Source organism: Onychomys torridus, chromosome 2 (genome assembly GCF_903995425.1).
Source record: "Onychomys torridus chromosome 2, mOncTor1.1, whole genome shotgun sequence".
In the NCBI taxonomy this organism is placed as follows: domain Eukaryota; kingdom Metazoa; phylum Chordata; class Mammalia; order Rodentia; family Cricetidae; genus Onychomys; species Onychomys torridus.
This window is the reverse complement of record NC_050444.1, coordinates 21083831-21103226: the sequence shown is the minus strand read 5'-3', so window position 1 is coordinate 21103226 and position 19396 is coordinate 21083831. Positions and strand designations below refer to the sequence as shown.

The following is a 19396-nucleotide window of genomic DNA, read 5'->3' as shown; positions in this document are numbered from 1 at the left end:
CTGTAAGGCCTGATATGGGTGTTCAGTGTGCACTCTTAATTGTCTCCAGCTCTAGAGCCACAGAGTGGTTTTTACATTGTTATTCCTGATATTAGGCAGTGTTCAACAATCCACTGAAGTAATACTTCTGTTGACATTTGTGGATCTTTGTGCTCATTGCCTCAGTTTCTTAGCTATTTTTTCAGTAATTGCTCAAAGTTGGGGCTGAGGATGTCTCTTAGTGGAACACCTGCCTAGCATGTGCAGGGCCCCTGGCTCAATCTACAGCATGCTGGCAAAACAAAAAAACCCCTAAACATTGGTTTACTAGGTTAAGAATTTAAAATGTAAGTACTTGAAATAATAAGTTGATTTTTTTTTTTTTTTTAAGTTCTTCACAAAGTCAGGTTAGTCATTGTCCCAGTTCCACAGTGGCATTTGGTGTCACCTCTTCAGAGAAGTGAATGATAGGAACAGGAGAGAAAAATTGGCTAGGTCATTGAGGATAAAAAGGCACCCCATCCCACCCCCTCAAGATAATCTGTTTCTTGGGTAAAAGCCAGAGCTGTCCTTGGGCTTCTTAGTAGTCTCATCTTTGCCATAGGCTGGAGATGACAAAAGTGTTTAGGGACTTGGATCCCTGAACTGGTGCCCAGATGGTTTTACAGTTACTTCTTCAGTGGGGGGAAATATGAGAGTAGCAAAATTAAGGAAAAATTTCTGGTTAATAGAATAGAATCTCTGATCTGGATAGAGACCTAACTATCAGTTGGGCAGGTAAATCCATGGGCCAAGGCATCACCCCTCAGGATGGAGGGATCACCTCTAGGAAGATGGGCTCCCCTTAACAAATTATTACTGCTTTAATGAGATACAGTGCTTTTCCTTCCCAGAGTTCCTGCTCCCACACAGCTCCTCCAAGCTAACATGAAATTGCCATGATGCTCGTTGAGTCTGCTCACCTTTGCAGCTTTTCCTTTTTCTCCCTTCTGTCTTTTTATTTTGGATGCTGGTCACAACCTAAGGATTATATATAAATATTTTATATATATATATATATATATATATATATATATATATATATATATATATATATCTTGGGCTTCCTTACTCTTTCTTTAAAACCCCTTCTCCACCATGTGTCTGCCTGATTGATTCCCTTAGGTGGAGACCTCCATGCTGGTAATGCAAACAGCATGGCTCTTCACTTCTTGCCTCCATTCTTCTCCTGTGGGCAACTGCTGAGATTCACAGCTTGCTTGCCCTGGGTGTTTTTCTATTAAACTCTTAGTAATATTGTCCCCTAGCTTTAAAAAAAAAAAAAAAAAAAAAAAAAAAATCCTTCTGAAAATCCACATATAATTGAAAGCTTTTTTTGAATACCAGGAGTTTTAAGAAAGAAAATATATTACTTATGGTTTATACTAATTTAATTATCTGCTATTGCTTGGCTTATTTTGGCCATGTCATTTGTCTTGGTACAGAAATTAATAGGCTTTGTAAGTGTACGGTACCTTACCTGGATTCTTAGATCATTATCTGTGTTTCTACTACTGTACATTTAGATTGTTTCTAACTCTGTTCTGAAGGTTAGTCTGTATTTAACCTCCATATAAATATTTAATCACTTAACCTCTGTGTAGAGTTATCTATTTTATGCAGTCATCTTCTAGGAAACTTATAATGTCAATATAATTTGAGATAAAATCCTTACAAATTGTATAAATTTAGGTATCTGATCTACTTGAGCAGAATGTACTTAGATGAAAAATATTTTATAAACATTTGTACAGTGAACAGAGAGCTTTAGAAAACCAGCAATAGTATCCTACAAAGTCATTAAATTTTTGTTCTGTTTTGTTTGGAGGTAGGGTCTTACTATGTAGCCAGATTGTCCTTAAGCTCATGATCCTCCTGTCTTGGCCTCTTGGGTGCTAAAATCCCAGTCATGTTCCGCCATGCCCAGATGTAGCTGGAGTTTTCTCCAGTCCCTATAGGGCCCAAAGTTGGTCAGACCCAAGTAAACACACAGAGACTTATATTACTTATAAACTGTACGGCCATGGCAGGCTTCTTGCTATCTAGTTCTTATATCTTAAGTTAACCCATTTCTGTTAATTTGTTAAGTTGCCACATGGCTTGCAGCTTATCGGTACTTTTACATCTTGCTTCCTCTGTGTACATCGCTGACTGGCCCATAATGTATTTTAGGCATGAAAACCCATATTTCTTTTGTATATTCTCTTTCATTGTTGTCTTCACAAGTTCTTCTCATTTCCAAGTAAATTTAATATATATTCTGTGGTATGGAAGTTGAATCAACATGGCTTTGCATTTAAATCAGAATAGATTTAATGGGAGGGAAGTATTTGGCCTTGCATGTGAAACACCAAGCTGTCATCACAGTATGTAGTATTTATTGATTACCAACTGTGTCAGGTGTGGTGCTACAACTTTCTGTGCTATTTTGAATTAGGTCTTTATAATTTTCCACTGGGTTTGAAGTTCCTTTTTGATGTGTTTTGTTTTGTTTTGTTTTGTTTTTTTTGAGACAGGTTTTTTTTCAAAACCCTGTTTAGCTCTGGCTGTCCTGGAATTCACTTTGTAGACCAGGCTGGCCTTGAACTCACCCCTCTGTCCCCTGAGTGCAGGGATTAAAGGCATGCACATTTTTGATGTTCTTATTGTTCCATTTTGTAATGAAGAGTGAGGAAACTGATGCTAACTAAAGCTTAAGTAACTTAGCTTTGTATAGCTAGTAAGTGGCAGAGGTGGAATTGTTAACTATGACTCTTGACTCTCAGGATGAAATTGTGCTTCATCCATGGGTCTTTGGGCTCCTGCTCAGAAACAAGTTTGCACAGCTATTGTACTTATTATCTAGATAGTATTAGCTTATCCTCTGAAGGTTATACTGTGCACAGAAACAATTAAAAATGATGTCAAAAGTGTGGAGCTTGGGACAAAGAGTCACTAAACTGTCCATGAATAGAATTATTCCTATTGTAGTTTAATACAAGGTCCACAGATATACATGCAAAGAATTACTTCCAAATGCAGCAGTCAGGTTCTGAAATACAGCAGTTCTTGAATCAAAGTATCTCTAAAACATGTTTTTGTATGTGGCAAATGTTTTTAAATTAGAATTTTCTCTTTTCTAGTAGAAAAAGTGAAAGAACTATTAAAACTTTCCTTGGAAAACAAGAATGGCATAGTGCAAACTGGTGAATTGACAGTTGTGCTTGATGGATTAGTGATTGAACAAGAAAATCTAACAAACCACAACTCTTCTCCAACCAGTAAGCTGTGCTTATGTTTTTAAATTAGTAAAGAAAATTGACAGATACGTAGAAACTGAGTTGCTTTCCTTCCTGATGTTTAGCAGAAATACAACAGAATGGTGATGCCTTACATGAAGATGGAGACTCTTCAACACGGGCCACAACCGGGTAGAGTGCTTTACTTTATTTTTTGTGGTACATGTTATAATATTTCCCAGGCATGAAGTTTGTGTTTTCAATTTAGTTTATTTTCTGTTAGCTCCAAACTCATGACCTTCCTGCTTCAGTTTCTTGATTGTTATGATTATATTATGGGGTGGAGGTGGGGGTGTTCAGGATCTTATATAGCCCAGGTTGACTTCGAACTTACTATGCTGTTGAGGATAACCTCTAACTTCTGATCCCCCTGCTTCAGCCACTCAGGTGCTGGTGTTAAAGGTACACACCACAACCTATTTAGAAGTTTAACTTTGGGGGGTGGGTGTTTAGAGATAAGTTTTCCCTGTGTAACAATTCTAGAAGTCCTAGAACTCACTCTATAGCCCAGGCTGGCCTTGAACCTCACACTGAGATATCTGCCTGGCTGTGCCTCCTGAACTCTGGTATTAAAGGTGTACACCACCACTGCCTGGCAGAAGTTTTAATTCTTAACCTCAATTTAGTATTTGTCATAAAATTTAAAAGCCTAACTGGGATACATTAAAAGAAGCAATGTCAAAAACTACCAAAAATATATTAATAAATACAAATACAAACTTAAAAGCTTAAATATAAAGATGTTATTTGCCGAGTGCTGGGGAAAGAAACTTTAGAGTAACAGCTTATTAAGATCTAAAACATAAGAAAATCACTGTTCTGGCCATTTTTTGTAAACAAATGTTTCTCTTACATAGCACAATGTTTCAACTATTCACTTATGCTGTGGAGTGTGGTCATTCTTCCTTTCTTATTGAAAATGTCTTTTTACAATCAGTATTTACAATTTGTTGGCTAAAAGAGTGAGTAGTGTGGGAAGGAGACCTTATTGATTTGGCATTTTCCTATAGCTCACAAGATAAATGACTAACAGATTATGGCCTCAGAATTCATCCTGCCATTTCAAAACCTCCTTGCCATTCACATTTTGTGATGATTAAAAGATGATTTGAAACATGTAGATGGAGTGGAAGTATGTAATAATTCAAATATGGTGGAGTTAAAAAATCCAAAAATATAAAAATATATTCTTATATAATTGACTTGGTACATCTGGGAAAATATGCCAATAAAGGGCAAAGTATAACCTTTTTGATGCTGCTCAGTTACTGATAACATTATTCTTAATTACTGTTGAAAGCTTCTCATTAGAGCACTTGAACAAGCTGGATATGTGACACACTCGCACAGTTTGAGATACTTGGGAGGTTGAAACAAGAGGATAGCAGGTTTGAGGTAGCCTGGATAGCTCAGTGGGATCGTGTCTCAAAACAGAAGCTGTGAAAGAGAGTCAGGAGTATAATTCCTTTGTAGAGCATTTACTTACCATATTCAGAGACTTGGCTTTGACTCTCAGTACTGCCTTTGGGTGGGTGGGTGGGGAGCCTTTAGCAGTTGAGCCATCTCTCCAGCCCACCCAGTACAGTTTAAAAAAAAAAAAAACAAACTTGAAACTATGCTTTCAAATTTGTATTTGCCTTAAATAAACAGTATCCAGATTATAATTTGCACTGAGAAAAATTAATGAATGAAACAATGTAAGTTTGTGGATTAAAATGCATTAATGTGTGACATGTATATAAATTATTTAAAATACAGTTTTAGATTTTAAAGTTTATTTTACTACTACCTAAAATTTAATCCTGCATTATACTTAGTTGCTCATGCCTGTAATGCTAGCACTTGAAAGACAAAGGCAAGAGAATTGCTGCAAGTTCAGGCAGGGCTAGCCAGAGTTATACACTCAGTTTTAAGCTAGCCTGGCCCTTCTGCAAAGACCTGTCTGTCTTAAGACAAAACCACCAAAACTGTTGTTTTATTTTATAATAGCACATCTTGTTTTTCAAAATGAGTCCTGTGATATCAGGGGAACTCCCAAGGACTTCTGTTTTAGAATCCACTGATTCTAGATGGCTGAGGGGGGGATACAGACATCAGAATTATCTGGAAGTGTTGTTCATACCTTACTTGTCTTCACTGCTAAATATAATTCCAAGGTTAGGATTAGTTTTTGGACATTTCATATAATTTCATGAGCCTTTGAAGTTGCTCTCAGAGCATTTAAAGTAGCTTAATATTCTTATTTAAAATACACAATTTTAAGGCCTAGATACACTCAGTATACTTGGTGTGTCTGCCGCTGTGGACACTTACAATTGAAGGTAGTGTAGTTGAGTATGTTAACAGCAGCCTGTATCTTTTTCTCTCCTCTGTCTAGCATTCCTAACTGAACGTTAGAAAGTCAGTAAATTTTTTTTTATGTAAACTCTGCTGACAAATTGTTTTATTGTACTTAGCTCATTGAAGTTAGAATTTTGTTTTCTTTTTAAAGGTTGGCTGTTGAAGGTACTATTGGAATAAATAATCATGTACCAACAAATACTGTTGTTCCCAACTCATGCTGTTCACATGTAGTTAATGGAGAAAACACACCTTCATCCCCGTCTCAGGTTGCTGCCAGACCCAAAAATACTCCAGCTCCAAAACCACTCACATCTGAGTCCACCAGTGACACAGGTAACCTTGAATATTTGCCTCATTGGTTGAGTGAAACTTAAAGAAGTTTATGTATTTATGTCTCCATTTCCTTTATTATGTTATCATTCTTTATCTTCTGTAATATAAAGTGGAAGGTTATACTAATTTTTTTTATTTTATTTATTTTACTTTTAGACTTCAGAATTATTTAAGAGGGTATTCCAAAAACAGTTGGAAAATCACAACATTTTATTAAGCAAGTGCTAATATGATGTAAGATTCTTGGGCTTTAGGCCAAAGATACTATTTAATTATTGATATAAAGTATACTTTTGAAAGAACTTGAGTGAATTCATTGATTTGTTAGCAAAAGTTAGTAATGAATGGTTTCTTTAACTCTCTTCAGCATATCATATGGATTCCCCTTTAGTAGCTAACTTGCTAGAGGTGTGTTCAGAAAATTTATATTTCCACAAGGGAATAATTATACTGCTGTAGAAGAAAAATCCCAGGAAGACTTTATAATGCTTTTGGATTTATCTGAAAATATGCCATGATATGAACAACACTTGGTGTTCCATACTTCTAAGAAGACAGATACAAGAGTGAACTTAGTTGTTTCTCTCTCAGAAAAAAATGACATATCATGATAGTATAAGCCAAGTAAAACCCATCTTATGAAGGGACAGGTCCTCCTGAGCGCTTACTCCTAAATAATTATTGACAGTTAATGGCTTCTGGAAAGTCAGTTTTCTTTAAGTGTGTGACCCCACACCCATGATTATATGAGAAGCGCAAATAGGACTTAATGGTTTATTTTTTAAAAGAAAAAAAAAAAAAAGCGTGTAAAGTGTGGGGGCCCATCCCTTACCCCTACATTTCCCTAGAGTATTCTTGAGTAGAAGCAGCAGAAAATATTAGTTAGAAGGATAGAGGGGAGAGAAAAAGATAGAATATACAGGGTAGACTCGGGAGGCCTGGATCCTAATCCAATGGGCCTCAACTGTCTTTGCCCAAGGGTATTTAATGGAATGCTAAAGGGTAGAGCAAAAGACCTACCCCCCCAAGCGCGGACCATCTCAGACGCCTGTACTCAGGCCCACGGTCCAATCATCCTCTTTATGCAGACCTGCGGGGTAAAGCTTCTAGGAAACCTAAAAATGGGCTCCAGCAGGTCCCCCCTTCTTAATATATAAAAAAAAAAAACTCTGCTGAGTGGTGGTTGCACACGCCTTTAATCCCAGCACTCAGGAGGCAGAGGCATGTGGATCTCTGTGAGTTTGAGGCCAGCCTGGTCTACAGAGCAAGATTGAGGAAAGGCACAAAGCTACACAGAGAAACCCTGTTTTGAAAAAAACAAAAAAACAAAAAAACAAAACAAAACAAAAAACAAACAACTCCCCATTAAGAGCTAATAGCACTCTCTATAGCTATCATACCTCCCAGTATAGGAGTAGAGGATGATAAAGATGGCATTTCTTTTTTGGAATAGGTCTAAGGTGACTACAGCAGTCTTAGCTGCATCAAGCCCTTTAAATCAAAAAACTCTTGATGCAATTGCATCAAACTTAAAAACTCCTTAGCTTCATTTACATTAACAGCTTAATGTAATTCTAACATAAATATTGCTATACATAGTAACAATTCTTTCAATCTTACAACTTAAAGCAAATTCTTGTTAGAAGCATTTGAATTTCTTGCTAACAAAACATAGGATAAACTTTTGATACATTCACATCAAACTTAAATACTTCCTTAACTTCACCAAACCATGGTACATCAATGTCAACAGGTTAACATAATAACTCTAACATAAATATTACTAGTCACCATTATAAATCCTACAAACCTACATTCAACCTACAAACCTACATTCAAAAACAATTTTTAAATAGAACTATACAAAACATAACATTAATTCACTCAAGTAACATGAAAATATTTTTTAAATTAAGTAGACTGAGGAATGTTAACACTCCCCCTTTTCTTTTTTTTTTTTTTTTAGAAAAAAACTCTAAACTTCTATTTAATAAACAGTTCCATTTTTAAGCAGTTCCATTTTTACATAAACAGTTCCATAAATCACCAATGTTGATAGAATCTATATACATAAGTAAATTCAAAATTGTCCCATTGCAATGAAATCACTCCTGTCTAATTCATTTCCTAAGTCCTAAAATTCAAATTCTGGTATCAGCCTTCCAAATATGAAGAAACTCATAACCAAAACCTTTTTGTAATTTTATCTCTTTTTTCAAGTTCACAAAGTTCAAATGAATTCTGGTATTAGACTTCCACTTCCAAATATGAAGAAACGTTTTACAACCAAAAACCTTTTGCAGTTAACAATTTTAGTTCAAACAAGTGTCTCTGCAACTTTCATTCTCAGTGCAGAGGTATTTTGCAGTTACACTAGCATTTTATGGCAGTTTTTCCCTCAGAGCGAAAACTGTTATCTCCACAAGAGCTGGTTGGTGCAAAGTCCTCTCAACAGGAACTTTCTTTTAGTTGTCAAATAGAAACTGCAATGTTTTTGCTGCTAGCTCAGGTTTTTCTGCACTGGGTTGATGTTCTGTGGGTCTCAGCTGCAGATGCCTGGCCATGGTTGTTGTGCTGGCTCTGGCATCAGCCATTCTTAGTGGCTTTGTGAGTTTCTGAAACTGCTCAGACTGCCAGCTTGCAGTTGCCTATGGATGCCCCCAGGTTCCTTCACCATATACCATATCCTAAGACCTAAAGCTTATATTTCACCTTATTCTACCTAAGTCTTACTTAAGCCTCTTTATTCCTAAAACTTAAAGAAACTCTATAGAACTACCTTAGCAAATATCTTATACACTTCTTATTTAAACTTACATTTACAACTATCATACTTCTTACAAGCTTATTACTACATGTCTTTTTTTTTCCTTTTCTTTTTTTGGGGGGGAGTGGACCTGATGATCGAACCCAGAGCCTTGTGCTTGCTAGGCAAGCACTCTTCCACTGAGCTAAATCCCCAACCCTACTACATGTCTTAAAGAAATTCTATAGATCTATTCTACAAACTTATATTAAACAAACTCTCTATAGGGCTACCATTAGCAAATATGTAACTTAGCAAACACCTAAAGATTTCTTAACACCTAGAAGAGATTTTAAAAAGATTTCTTAACATTTAGAAGAGATGTTACATTGTCTTCCAACAAGACAGAGAGTAATATTCTTTGGACTTCATTTGAAACCCAAAAATAGAATAAGAAGTAAAACCTTGTAAGGAACGTTCTGTTTCTGAATTGCTCAGCTAGTCAATTTCCCATCAAGAGAAGATGATTGTCTAAGTTGGAGTGGGGTTCCAGACCTACATCATTTAGCAGGTTCCCCTGCTACTGTCTTGAAAGCTTAATGTATTTCTACATGACTTCATTGCTCTTATAGGTAGCTCTTTGTCATCCAGCTACTATAAAAAATAAACTCTGCGCAGTTATTAGGCAATATTAGGCATTTTCTCAAAGGAGTCTGTAAAGCCAAAAGCAGCATAGCTCTGAGTTCAGTGTTCTTACAATTTTTCATTGGGGCTGACACTCAACAAACTCAGACAATTTTTCTCCTTCTTAATTTTTTAAAAGCTGTATTTTAAGTTTACCATGAGCTTTTTTTCAAGCTGAAAAAAGTTTTTCTGGGCAATACTGCCATCATTTTTGAAAAAACTACCTTTCCCAGAATGCATTTCTGTATATCAGCCTGCTGTTATGAGCTACCTTTTGAACTCCATTTCCCATAATTCTTTTTGGGTCCGGGAGTCAACTTTTGGTTCCCTTTTACCAGACTTGCTTTCAAATGAGCTTTTTTTTTTTTTTTTTTCTTTAGTACTGAAGGTTTCTTGAAACAAAAGATTTCTATTCTCCCTGAGCTGGCCCTAACAGGTGTTTTTCTTTCATCAGATCAGAATCACACCTGTGCCTTTAGTGTTAGCGAGCATAGAGGTTGGCATCCCTGATATCAAAACTCCCTCAGGGCTTGTTCATTTGCCCAGCCAGTCAGTGAAAAGGAACAAAAGCACTTAAAGCAGAGCCTTCTTACAGCTCCTTCTGAGAGACTTTCCCTGATAGATCTTTATCTAGTCCTGCTTGTTCTCCCAGATGCAGAGCTTCAGATGCCTCAGGCTGTGACTCTGTTCCTAGGGTAGCTGCTTCTGGAGATAGGAGCTTTTGTTCCTGAATCTACCTCAGACTCTAGCAGCTTTCCCCAGGTCCTGCACCTTTTGGGGAGGAATCTGTCCCTTCTTGTCCTTTCTCTGTTTCTGTTTTCAGGATCTGTGTGGTTTGTGTTCAGAAATCAAGCTTTTACTTTTTTTTTTTAATCAAGGGAGGATTTTGTTATCCCTAAGCTCACATTAGGACAGGTGTGTTTCCCTGATCAGGCCTTTCACCTGACCTAGTTCCCGAGCTAGTTTCATCCGTTGTTCTGCATGCATTCAGTGGCTTATTGCTTCTCCCTCCCTCTCCTCACTGGGAGTCAATGGGGGGAAACTGAAAGTGTTAGTTATTTTGGTGGCGCTCTTACCCCGCAAGGAACACGTCCTGAACACGACAAATCCACAGAAGAGCTGTTTATTAATCTAGGATAGAAGAGACGAGACAGGCCTGGGGGAAACACACGTGGACAGGAAGAGAGGAGAAAAGAAGAGAGACCTGTGCAAAATGGTGCTGGCTTTTTAAAGAGTGGACCGCGCATGTATACAGGACCGCGTGTGGCTACTCCACGCGTGCGCATAGTTTACATGGCTGCACGCTTTACGCAACCATGCAAAGCCACGGAGTCCTAGTCACTCAAGATGTTTTGACCTGGAAATGGCTATTGTGAACCGGAAATAACTAGACGGGCCCACTGGGCAAGCCCAACCATGTGGGCATGTTGTGACTTACTATCAGAACGTGCTTAGAAATAAAGCTTTTCAGAAATGTCTTTTCCCTGATAGAAAAGAGAGCTTTTCTCCTGGATGGTTCTCCATCTTGTCCTGGCTCGCTTTTTCCCGAGTGTCCTTGACTGGGCAGCACAGCTGCAGCTTGGCTTCAATGCCTTCTCCACACCAGCAGCCCCTCCCATCAGGGAGGAATCCTCCTGCCTCAGCTCCACACTCAAGGAAGCTGCTTGACAACTGCAGAAACCCTGGTATTCCTGGAATGCACTCAAACTCTGAGGTGCTGGCTAATCGCTTCTCAGTTGTTGGTTAGAAGTGAAGATAAAACGCTAACAGAGAGGGTTTGTATTTTTCAGGGGATCTTTGTGTTAAAGCAATGATGAGCAACCTTTTCATTCTGATAGAGCTCCCCCCGCGCCAAACAAAGCCCCAATGCCTTAGCTGCAGCTGAGAGGCTTGGCTTTACTGCCTCTTCCATACCAGCAGTTTCCTGGCCCATTTGGCTCTCTGTCTGCACTTTCCCGTGTTCTTTGACTAGGTTCTAGTTGCAGAGGGATTTCTACTGGCCTGAAGAGACAAAGCTTAGAAGAGAGATTTTTAGGAACACAAGCCCTGCCTGCCTCATTGCAGAGAGGATTTTTAAAGCTTCCATTGCTTCCATTTCACCAGCAGCCCCTCCCCTGTCTCTTCACTTTTGGGGAAGCTGTCCCTGCTGCAGCTTTCTGGCTGCACTTTTTTTTACTGGGCTATAACCACAGGGAACTTCTGGCTGCTGTTTTTTTCTGGCTTGAAAGAAAGACAGAACTTAGAGAGGTTATGCCCTATTCTAAGAGGTCTTTCTGTTTTTTCTTAGAGCGAACCACAGGTGAATTCCCGCACTCTTCCAAGTGAATCTAATTTTGACCTTACAGAAAGCGAAACTGAGAAAGTTCTGAAAGGCTTTTTAGTTTTTTAGAGAGAGATTACTAAGTTTTTCCCCAAGAAATCTTTCAGTTTTTGAAAGAGAAACCACTCAGTTTTCCCAAAACTTCTGTTCACTAAACTTTTTGGCATCAATGGCAAAGAGACTCATTCTGTTGGTAAGGTGTTGTACAAGTTTTCTCAGTCACTGCTAACAGAGCAAAGGATTTTTGTTTCATCCGTCTGCATCCACTGCAGGGGAAATCTCTTTCCGCTGTTGCTTGGACTTAGCATTTTAGCTGTCTCCAGGCCAAAAGCTTCCATAGAATCTTTTTTTCTGCCCGTTAAGCTCAAAGAGGATAGATTTTTCCCATTTTGCATTCATAGCCCCACAGTTAGAAAATTAAAACTTAGTTTCTCTGTCTAGTTGCCTATCTTATCCTAAGGTTTCTTTATGCTATTTTTATAATTTTTTTTCTACACTACCTTACTCTTCTAAGTTTTTTCTATACTATCTATCTATTTCATACTTTCCTTACTTTTCATAGATAGAAATTAAGGGAGAGACAGAGAGAGATCTTGATAGAGAAGATTCTATGCTGTAGTCTTATATTCAGATATCCTTCCATTCCCTTTTTACTTTTTCTCCTGAGGATAAAACCCCCTGCCCCATTTAACTTTTTTTTTTTTTTTTTTTTTTTTTAAATACAAAACTGGATTGGTTTAACTGCTTTAACTGGCAGGACCTAACTCCTGCTTTCTCCAAGTACTCTGGGTATAAATAAATAGATAGATGGATAGATAATTTTTTTTTCTTAGCCCCTCTTCAGGTGCCATCTGTGGCACATTTCCCCAGAGTACTCTTAAGTAGAAGCATCAAGAAATATTAGTTAGAAGGATAGAGAGCCTGGATCCTAATCCATTGACCCTCCACTGTCTCTGCCCTAAGATATTTAAATGAATGACAAGGGGTAGAGCAAAAGACCTCCCCCCAGCACAGCCAAGTGCAGACCATCTCAGACACCTGTACTCAGGCCTGTGGTCCATTCATTCTCTCTCTGCAGACCTTCGAGGTTATGCCTCTAGGAAGCCTAAAAATGGGCTCCAACAGTAAAGTTGGAATTATTGGAGAAAGGGTATTAGGTCTGGGAAAAGTAGAGGGCAAATATGATCAACATATATTATATGAAATACATGAGAAATTAATATTATGTTTTTAAAATTCATCCTATAGCTGGACAAAATTCCATATTCTCAATACGTGAGCTTCCTTTTGGGCCAATTTAAAAATTAGAATGTGCATATAGTCTGAAGAAGTAGATATAGAAAGATTAATAGTAGTTTTATATCAGGATAGAAGAGTGGTTTGTCTGAGCGCCAAGCTTCTTTACATGGGTCTAATGCTTTTTAGCTTAAAAGACCTTTCAGTTACCAGATAGTAAGCCATAGGGAAGAACAGGAAAAAACAAAATAAAGTAAAAATCTTTTTGAAACTTACATTTTAACAGTTATTTCCTGGTGAACTCTTCCAAAAGGTTATAAAAGTAAAATTATAAAGCAAAAAGCCAAAACTTTTTCACTCACATATTACCAAACCAAATGAGTTTGTTTCATGTAATAGTTTTTGGATTCAGGAGTTGAAGGAGTTGCATCATCTCTTGCAGTAATTAGATGTCATGACCAATAATTAAGTCAATTCCTTATTCATGAAAATAATCTAATGATTAAAAAAATATGGAATGATCACTTCACAAAGGCCTGTTAAATGTATGGAATTTGAAGAATTTCCTCTTATTTCTGAAACATTTATCTGTGTGAGTAGATTAGTGAAAGTGCTTAGTAGATTAGTGAAACTACCCTTAGTTATTCCATGTTTTAACTTTGGGCATATTCAGATGTTGATGAAACATGAAAGAATTAATCTTTGTACAGTTAGCATTGTAGAATCTCTTGTACATACTTTATAGCTTTTTGAATATTTTATATACTCTCTCCATTGGGGATAAGTTTATTATTCACATTCTTCTACTCATCTTTATCTTAAATTTCAAGGTAAAAATAAAACCCACACATGAGGAACTAGCATTGAAAATTCCATCATAAATAATGCCCTGGCATTTGTGAATTTATAAAGAAAGCTAGGGCAGTCTTAACAGCTGACATCTGCTATTCATGTACTAAACAATGAATATCTATTTACCAGCTACTCTCACAGTCGTTCTTTGGGATATGTACTAATATTTTCCATTTGCTGCAAAAAAACTGAAGTGCAGAGGGGTCATAGGAATTAATACCTAGCTCATTGGCTTTCAGCTTTATACTACCTCCTGTTCACATTTAGTTACATAGAGCTGATCTCAAAAGGCTGATTCTTATCTTTCATATTGAGATAGGCTTCCCAGAACATTCTCCCAACCTTTTTACCTGCTCTGATTTTCTTAAAAATAGTGTAACTGTCCTCATTCCATTTAGTTTAAAGGGCTTCTAAACCATTTGTGTTAGTAGCAACCAGTTAGCTGATGTCTTTGTGTGATAGTTCATTACTTATTTGTAAAATTAATTCAGATATCTTTTCAAGAAATGGGCATTCCCTGTTCGTTTAATATGTAGGTGCCAAGTAGTATTCCCGAACCCCTTTTGAGGAGATGGATGCTGGGTATTGCCACAGGTACTTAGAGAGAGGAGGCAAGTACTTTACCATTGAACTTCATCACTAATATTCCTTTTTTCAATTCAAGTCTTTGAGCCAGCTTTTGTTATTGGAATTGTGGTAATGAGTGTGGAGCCCTATATGCTCTCCCATTCACCACCAATTGTTTGCTAGATCCAGCTAATGCTAGTGTATACTGTTGAAAATCTTGAACTGTGAGCTCAGTAAACTTTTTTTTCCCAAGAAGTTATTCTAATATACTTGTAATTCAAAGTTTCTGAAATGTCCCAGTAGTGGTGGCATATACCTTTAATCCCAGCACTCCAGAGGTAGAAGCAGGGGCATCTCTGTGAGTTTGAGGCCAGGTTGGTCTACACAAAGTGGGTTCTAGGAAGAAAAAAGAGTGTGTGTGTGTGTGTGTGTGTGTGTGTGTGTGTGTGTGTGTGTGTGTGTGTGTTTTGTAAATTCATTTCAACTGGCATGAGGCTGTTTGTGGTTTCTACCAGGCAGGATTGGTTTCTAACCTACTTGGGTGTTGGTGTGATATATAATGCATATGCCATATTACTGTTCTAAATTCTAGAACATGAATTCTGGAATACATTTGTCTCCAAGGGGTTCAGATAATGAATGTGGGCCAATACTAAGGAGTTCAGAGAAATAATTTCCCACCAGAGGTAGTATTGTACATGAAGGCTTTTTCTCCCTTTTGATTAAGAAGATTCATTTGAGTTTAGTTGCCATAAATATTTATTCTCGATTATAGTGAGACAATGGGATAGTGAGAGATAGAGTAAACCTGCAAAGAGTAAACTTAATCTGCTAAAAGGGGACAAAAATGCCCTCAAAGTTAGCATCTCTTTGTATAAAGAGGAGTAATATTTTTAATTAATTGCTTTATAACTCAGTTTTAAGGGTTAAATGAGATATTAAATAAAAAATATCTACCATAGTTCTTGGAAAGTGGTATTTAAGAAAATACTATATTCTTTTCCACTTTAATCCTTTCTAACTTCCAGTATGAGATGACTTTTTCTAATGTATAGTTATTACCACATGTATAATATATGTATAGTAGATAAGTGTGATATGATATCAGACAAACCTATTCTATAGTCGTGTTAAACTTTTTTTTTCTCTTTTTATTAATACTGAGAAAACTGCAGAGAAATATATGGGAAGGTCCTGTGTACTGGCCTCTACCATACTGAACCTATCTGTGACTATAGTAAGTCACCAGTCAGGAACCTGGTGCTACTCAAGCTCAGACTGTTACTGTGCGCAGTTCTCCCTACTTGCTTTGTGTGTGAGTGCTTAATTGCTTCAGTGTGTTTCATCTAACTACCGTTATTATGAGGTACAGAGCTGGGCTGTCCTACAGGGCTGCCTCACAGACTTTCCCTTTGTAGATGCAGCCACTCTAAAATGATTTACCTGTAAGGAAATTGTATAAGCAAACAACCAGTTTTCATGTCATAGTTTGAAAAGTAGTAAAATGGTACCATGATCTTGTTAAAATAACAAAATACTCAAAAGACTGTGTAGCTAGCAAATAAATATTTTTTATTTATATTTATTTTTTATTTATTTATTTTTTGCATATCTTTTTTGGCAAGGTATCTTTTTTTATTATATTTGTGTTTTAATTTTACACATCAGCCATGGGTTCCCCTGTCCTCCCCCCTCCTGTTCCCGCCCCCACCTTCCCCATCTTCTCCCAACCTTCCCCCATCCCCTCCCCTCCATTCCCATCTCCTCCAGGGCCAAGACTCTCCTGGGGATTCATTTAAACCTGGTGGATTCAGTACAGGAAGGTCCAGTCCCCTCCTTCCAGGCTGAGCAAATAAATATTTTAATTCTAGTGCTCGAGAGGCAGAGGCAGGCTGCCCCTGTTAAGTTTAAGGACAGCCTTATCTATATAGTAGATTCCAGGCCAGTCAGGGCTACATAGTGATCCTCTGCCGGGGGTGGGGGTGAGAGGGGTGTAAGAGAGAGATTTAGTTAACTGTTTTCTAATCTGAGAGTTCATAATAGTTTAGTTCCTTTGGAATTCTGGTGAGGACCTCATGTTGGAGGTCCTCATGGTTGGAATATATTAAAGAGAATGATGACTTGATAGGACAGGAATTCTGAGAACTAGGAGTAAGACTTAATATTTCATAACAACTCACTCTCTTAGGAACTGCCTTGATGTTGTGTGAGAACTACCTTAGTCCTTCCAAGGGCAGAAGCTTCAATGACCTAATTATTTCAGTCACTCAAAAATGTTATATATACACACTTAAACCATAACAAAGTCATAACAAGTGGAATCCAAATACTCTAGTATTTCTATCTTTTTCTACTTTATTTGAAAGAATTATAACCCCAAAATCTTAGTGGCTGAAAGTGATTAAGACTATTTGTTAAGCCAAACTGGGGGCAGGTTTCACATGCCTGGAGACCTGTCTACTTGGATGAGGACAACGTAGGAGGAGGATCTTTTGAGTCTAGAACTTCAGGATCTGAACAACTTAGCTAGATAATAATGGAGATCTCAGATATTTGCCTCTCCTATTGTATTTATAGTTTCCCAGTGACATCTTGCATTTGTTAGAACTAGCAAACCATTATGATTAAATTGTTATTGACTAAAATAAATTTTTTTTTGCAAAATCAAACTAATTTAATAATGAAGACAAAGGATCACAATTTATAAACACGTATGATCATAAGTTATAAACATGTATTATCACAAAGTATGGAACAATCACAATCAGATAGAAACACTGGATTGAAATGTATAATTTAATAAAGTTTCATTTCTTGAGGTCTACTACTTAGGTGGGTTTTGAGGAATGCATATTGTCATTATAGTACCATACTGAAAAGTTTGACTGTAAAATTCCCCTGTACTTTATTCACTCTTCCCCATTCCCCTGGAATCACTGATCTTTGTGTTGTCTTCATATTTTTGTCATTTCCAGAAGATCTTATGGCTATAATTATGGAGTGTGCACCCATCTCATATTGACTCTTGTCTCTTAGGAACGTGTATACATCTTCTCAGGTTCTCTGTGACTATGACTTTTATTGTTTTCTTTGTTGTGTATCTAATCACCCATTGAAGCAGCCTGGTCTCTTGAGTTATAAGCAATTAGGAATGTAGATTCTTCCCACATTTGTGTACAGGTTTTTAGTGTGGTCATAAGCTTTGAACTCATTTTGGTTGACAATGAGTAGATCGGTAGAATGTATGATAGAAAACTGCCTAGTCATTTTCCAAGGTGGCTGTGCTATGCATTTCCACCAACAAGGAATGAGAATTCCTTTCTTTTCTTTTATTTTTTTGGAGCTGAGGATCAAACCCAGGGCCTTACGCTTGCTAGGCAAACTAAATACTACCGAGTTAAATCCCCAACCTCTGTTGTTCTTCATTCTTACCAGCCTTTCTATTTAAGCAGAGCTATATTTTCCCACCTTCTCATCCAAAGGTATTTTTTTTTAACCTATTCTGAGTCATTTTATTTTTATAAATGTCTCAGTGCATGCCTTTAATCCCAACACTTGGGAGGAAGAGCCAGGTGGATCTCTGTGAGTTTGAGGCCAGTCTGGTCTACACAGCAAGATTCAGGACAGGCACCAAAGCTACACAGGGAAACCTTGTCTCGGGGGAAAAAATCACTAAAAAGGGTAAAACTCATATATAAGGGAGAATATTTACAACATACACTATATGTGCCACCGCCGCCTGGCTCCCTTTTTAATGTTTTTTTTTTTTTTTTTTTTTTTTCCAGTCTTTTTTTTTTTGAGACAGGGTTTCTCTGCAGCTTTGGAGCCTGTCCTGGAACTCACTTTGTAGACCAGGCTGGCCTCGAACTCACAGAGATCCACCTGCCTCTGCCTCCCAAATGTGGGATTACAGGCGTGCACCACCACCGCCTGGCGCCGATTTTTCCAGTCTTAATACATTGTCAAATATAATAAGCAATATTGAATTGGAATAGTGATTATGATCATTCTTACTTTGTTCATTAGTTTTTTATTGTATACTTTTTTTTAGCTAGTATTGAAAATAATATTTCTTTAATTCTTTTTTCAGTTGCCATGATACATTAATTTGCTAATATTGAATTATTTTTTATTATATATCCTGTTAGCCTATGGTTTGGGGATAATGTTTTATATAGATTGAAAGTTCTTTTTTTTCCTAATACAATATCTATAAAGCTTAGAGAACTTTTACAAACCTTGTCCACCCCCAGTGTTTGAGGGAAACATTTCTCCCATCATCTTTCCATTTCAGCTCTCATTGGTCATTTAAAGTTTCTTTCATTTGCCTAATACATTTCAGACTCATTACAATAAAGTTCTGTGTATTTCTGATTTTACTCATTTAATTTTCTTTTTCTTTCCAAACATTGTCATGGTTTTTTGAACTTTCCTGATTATAAAGTCATTGGGTAATATATTTAAAATATATATTTCTAGACAATTCTCTATAAATTTCTCCTAAAAATGTATATGCCCCTTGTAGAAAGCAAAAGCTGAGTGTCATTCACTCCAACCTTCTTTTGTGTTGCTCACCAGGTAGCCATTGTAGTGATTTCATACCCATCTTGGCCTCAGCTACCCTACTAGCCAGTAGGTGGGAGTGCCAGGTGCAAAAATCCCACTGAGCAGAAATTCACAGTGGAGAACTTTGCTCAGTGCACTTCTGGGACTCGGCTGATGCTAGACACTGTGGTACATTTGGGTTTCCAGGGCCATTTGTGAATCCACTTGGAGGACAGAGCACCCATTTGGGGTTGATGAGTATAGGTCTCATGCAGTACATCACTGTGATTCTGACAATTCTGTAAATCACATTCATGTCCTAGCTCCTCTGCATAGTCTTGGATGACTGCCCATTATCTCAAAGTCCTTAAACTTGTCACTCAACCCATCAGTTTCAGAAAAAAATAAGGTTTACCTTGTTACGATCAATTTCCCACCACATGGATGGAGTCCATGGATTGTTTCAGGTACACT

At 37.4% G+C, this 19396-nt stretch overlaps 1 protein-coding gene across 8 annotated transcripts in view; it reads left to right on the top strand.

Annotated features, from left to right (window-relative positions):
• Positions 1-19396, top strand: part of Wwp1 (WW domain containing E3 ubiquitin protein ligase 1) — a 116388-nt gene that overhangs the window by 47199 nt on the left and 49793 nt on the right. For 5 of the 8 annotated variants that reach the window (XM_036177718.1, XM_036177717.1, XM_036177720.1 and 2 more), the window contains 3 exons: positions 3141-3278; positions 3362-3428; positions 5788-5972. In XM_036177718.1, the coding sequence (XP_036033611.1) occupies positions 3141-3278; positions 3362-3428; positions 5788-5972 (390 nt within the window). Of the gene's footprint in view, positions 1-3140; positions 3279-3361; positions 3429-5787; positions 5973-19396 lie in introns of those variants that run through there. The other 3 variants (XM_036177724.1, XM_036177723.1, XM_036177719.1) reach the window with 3 other exon arrangements.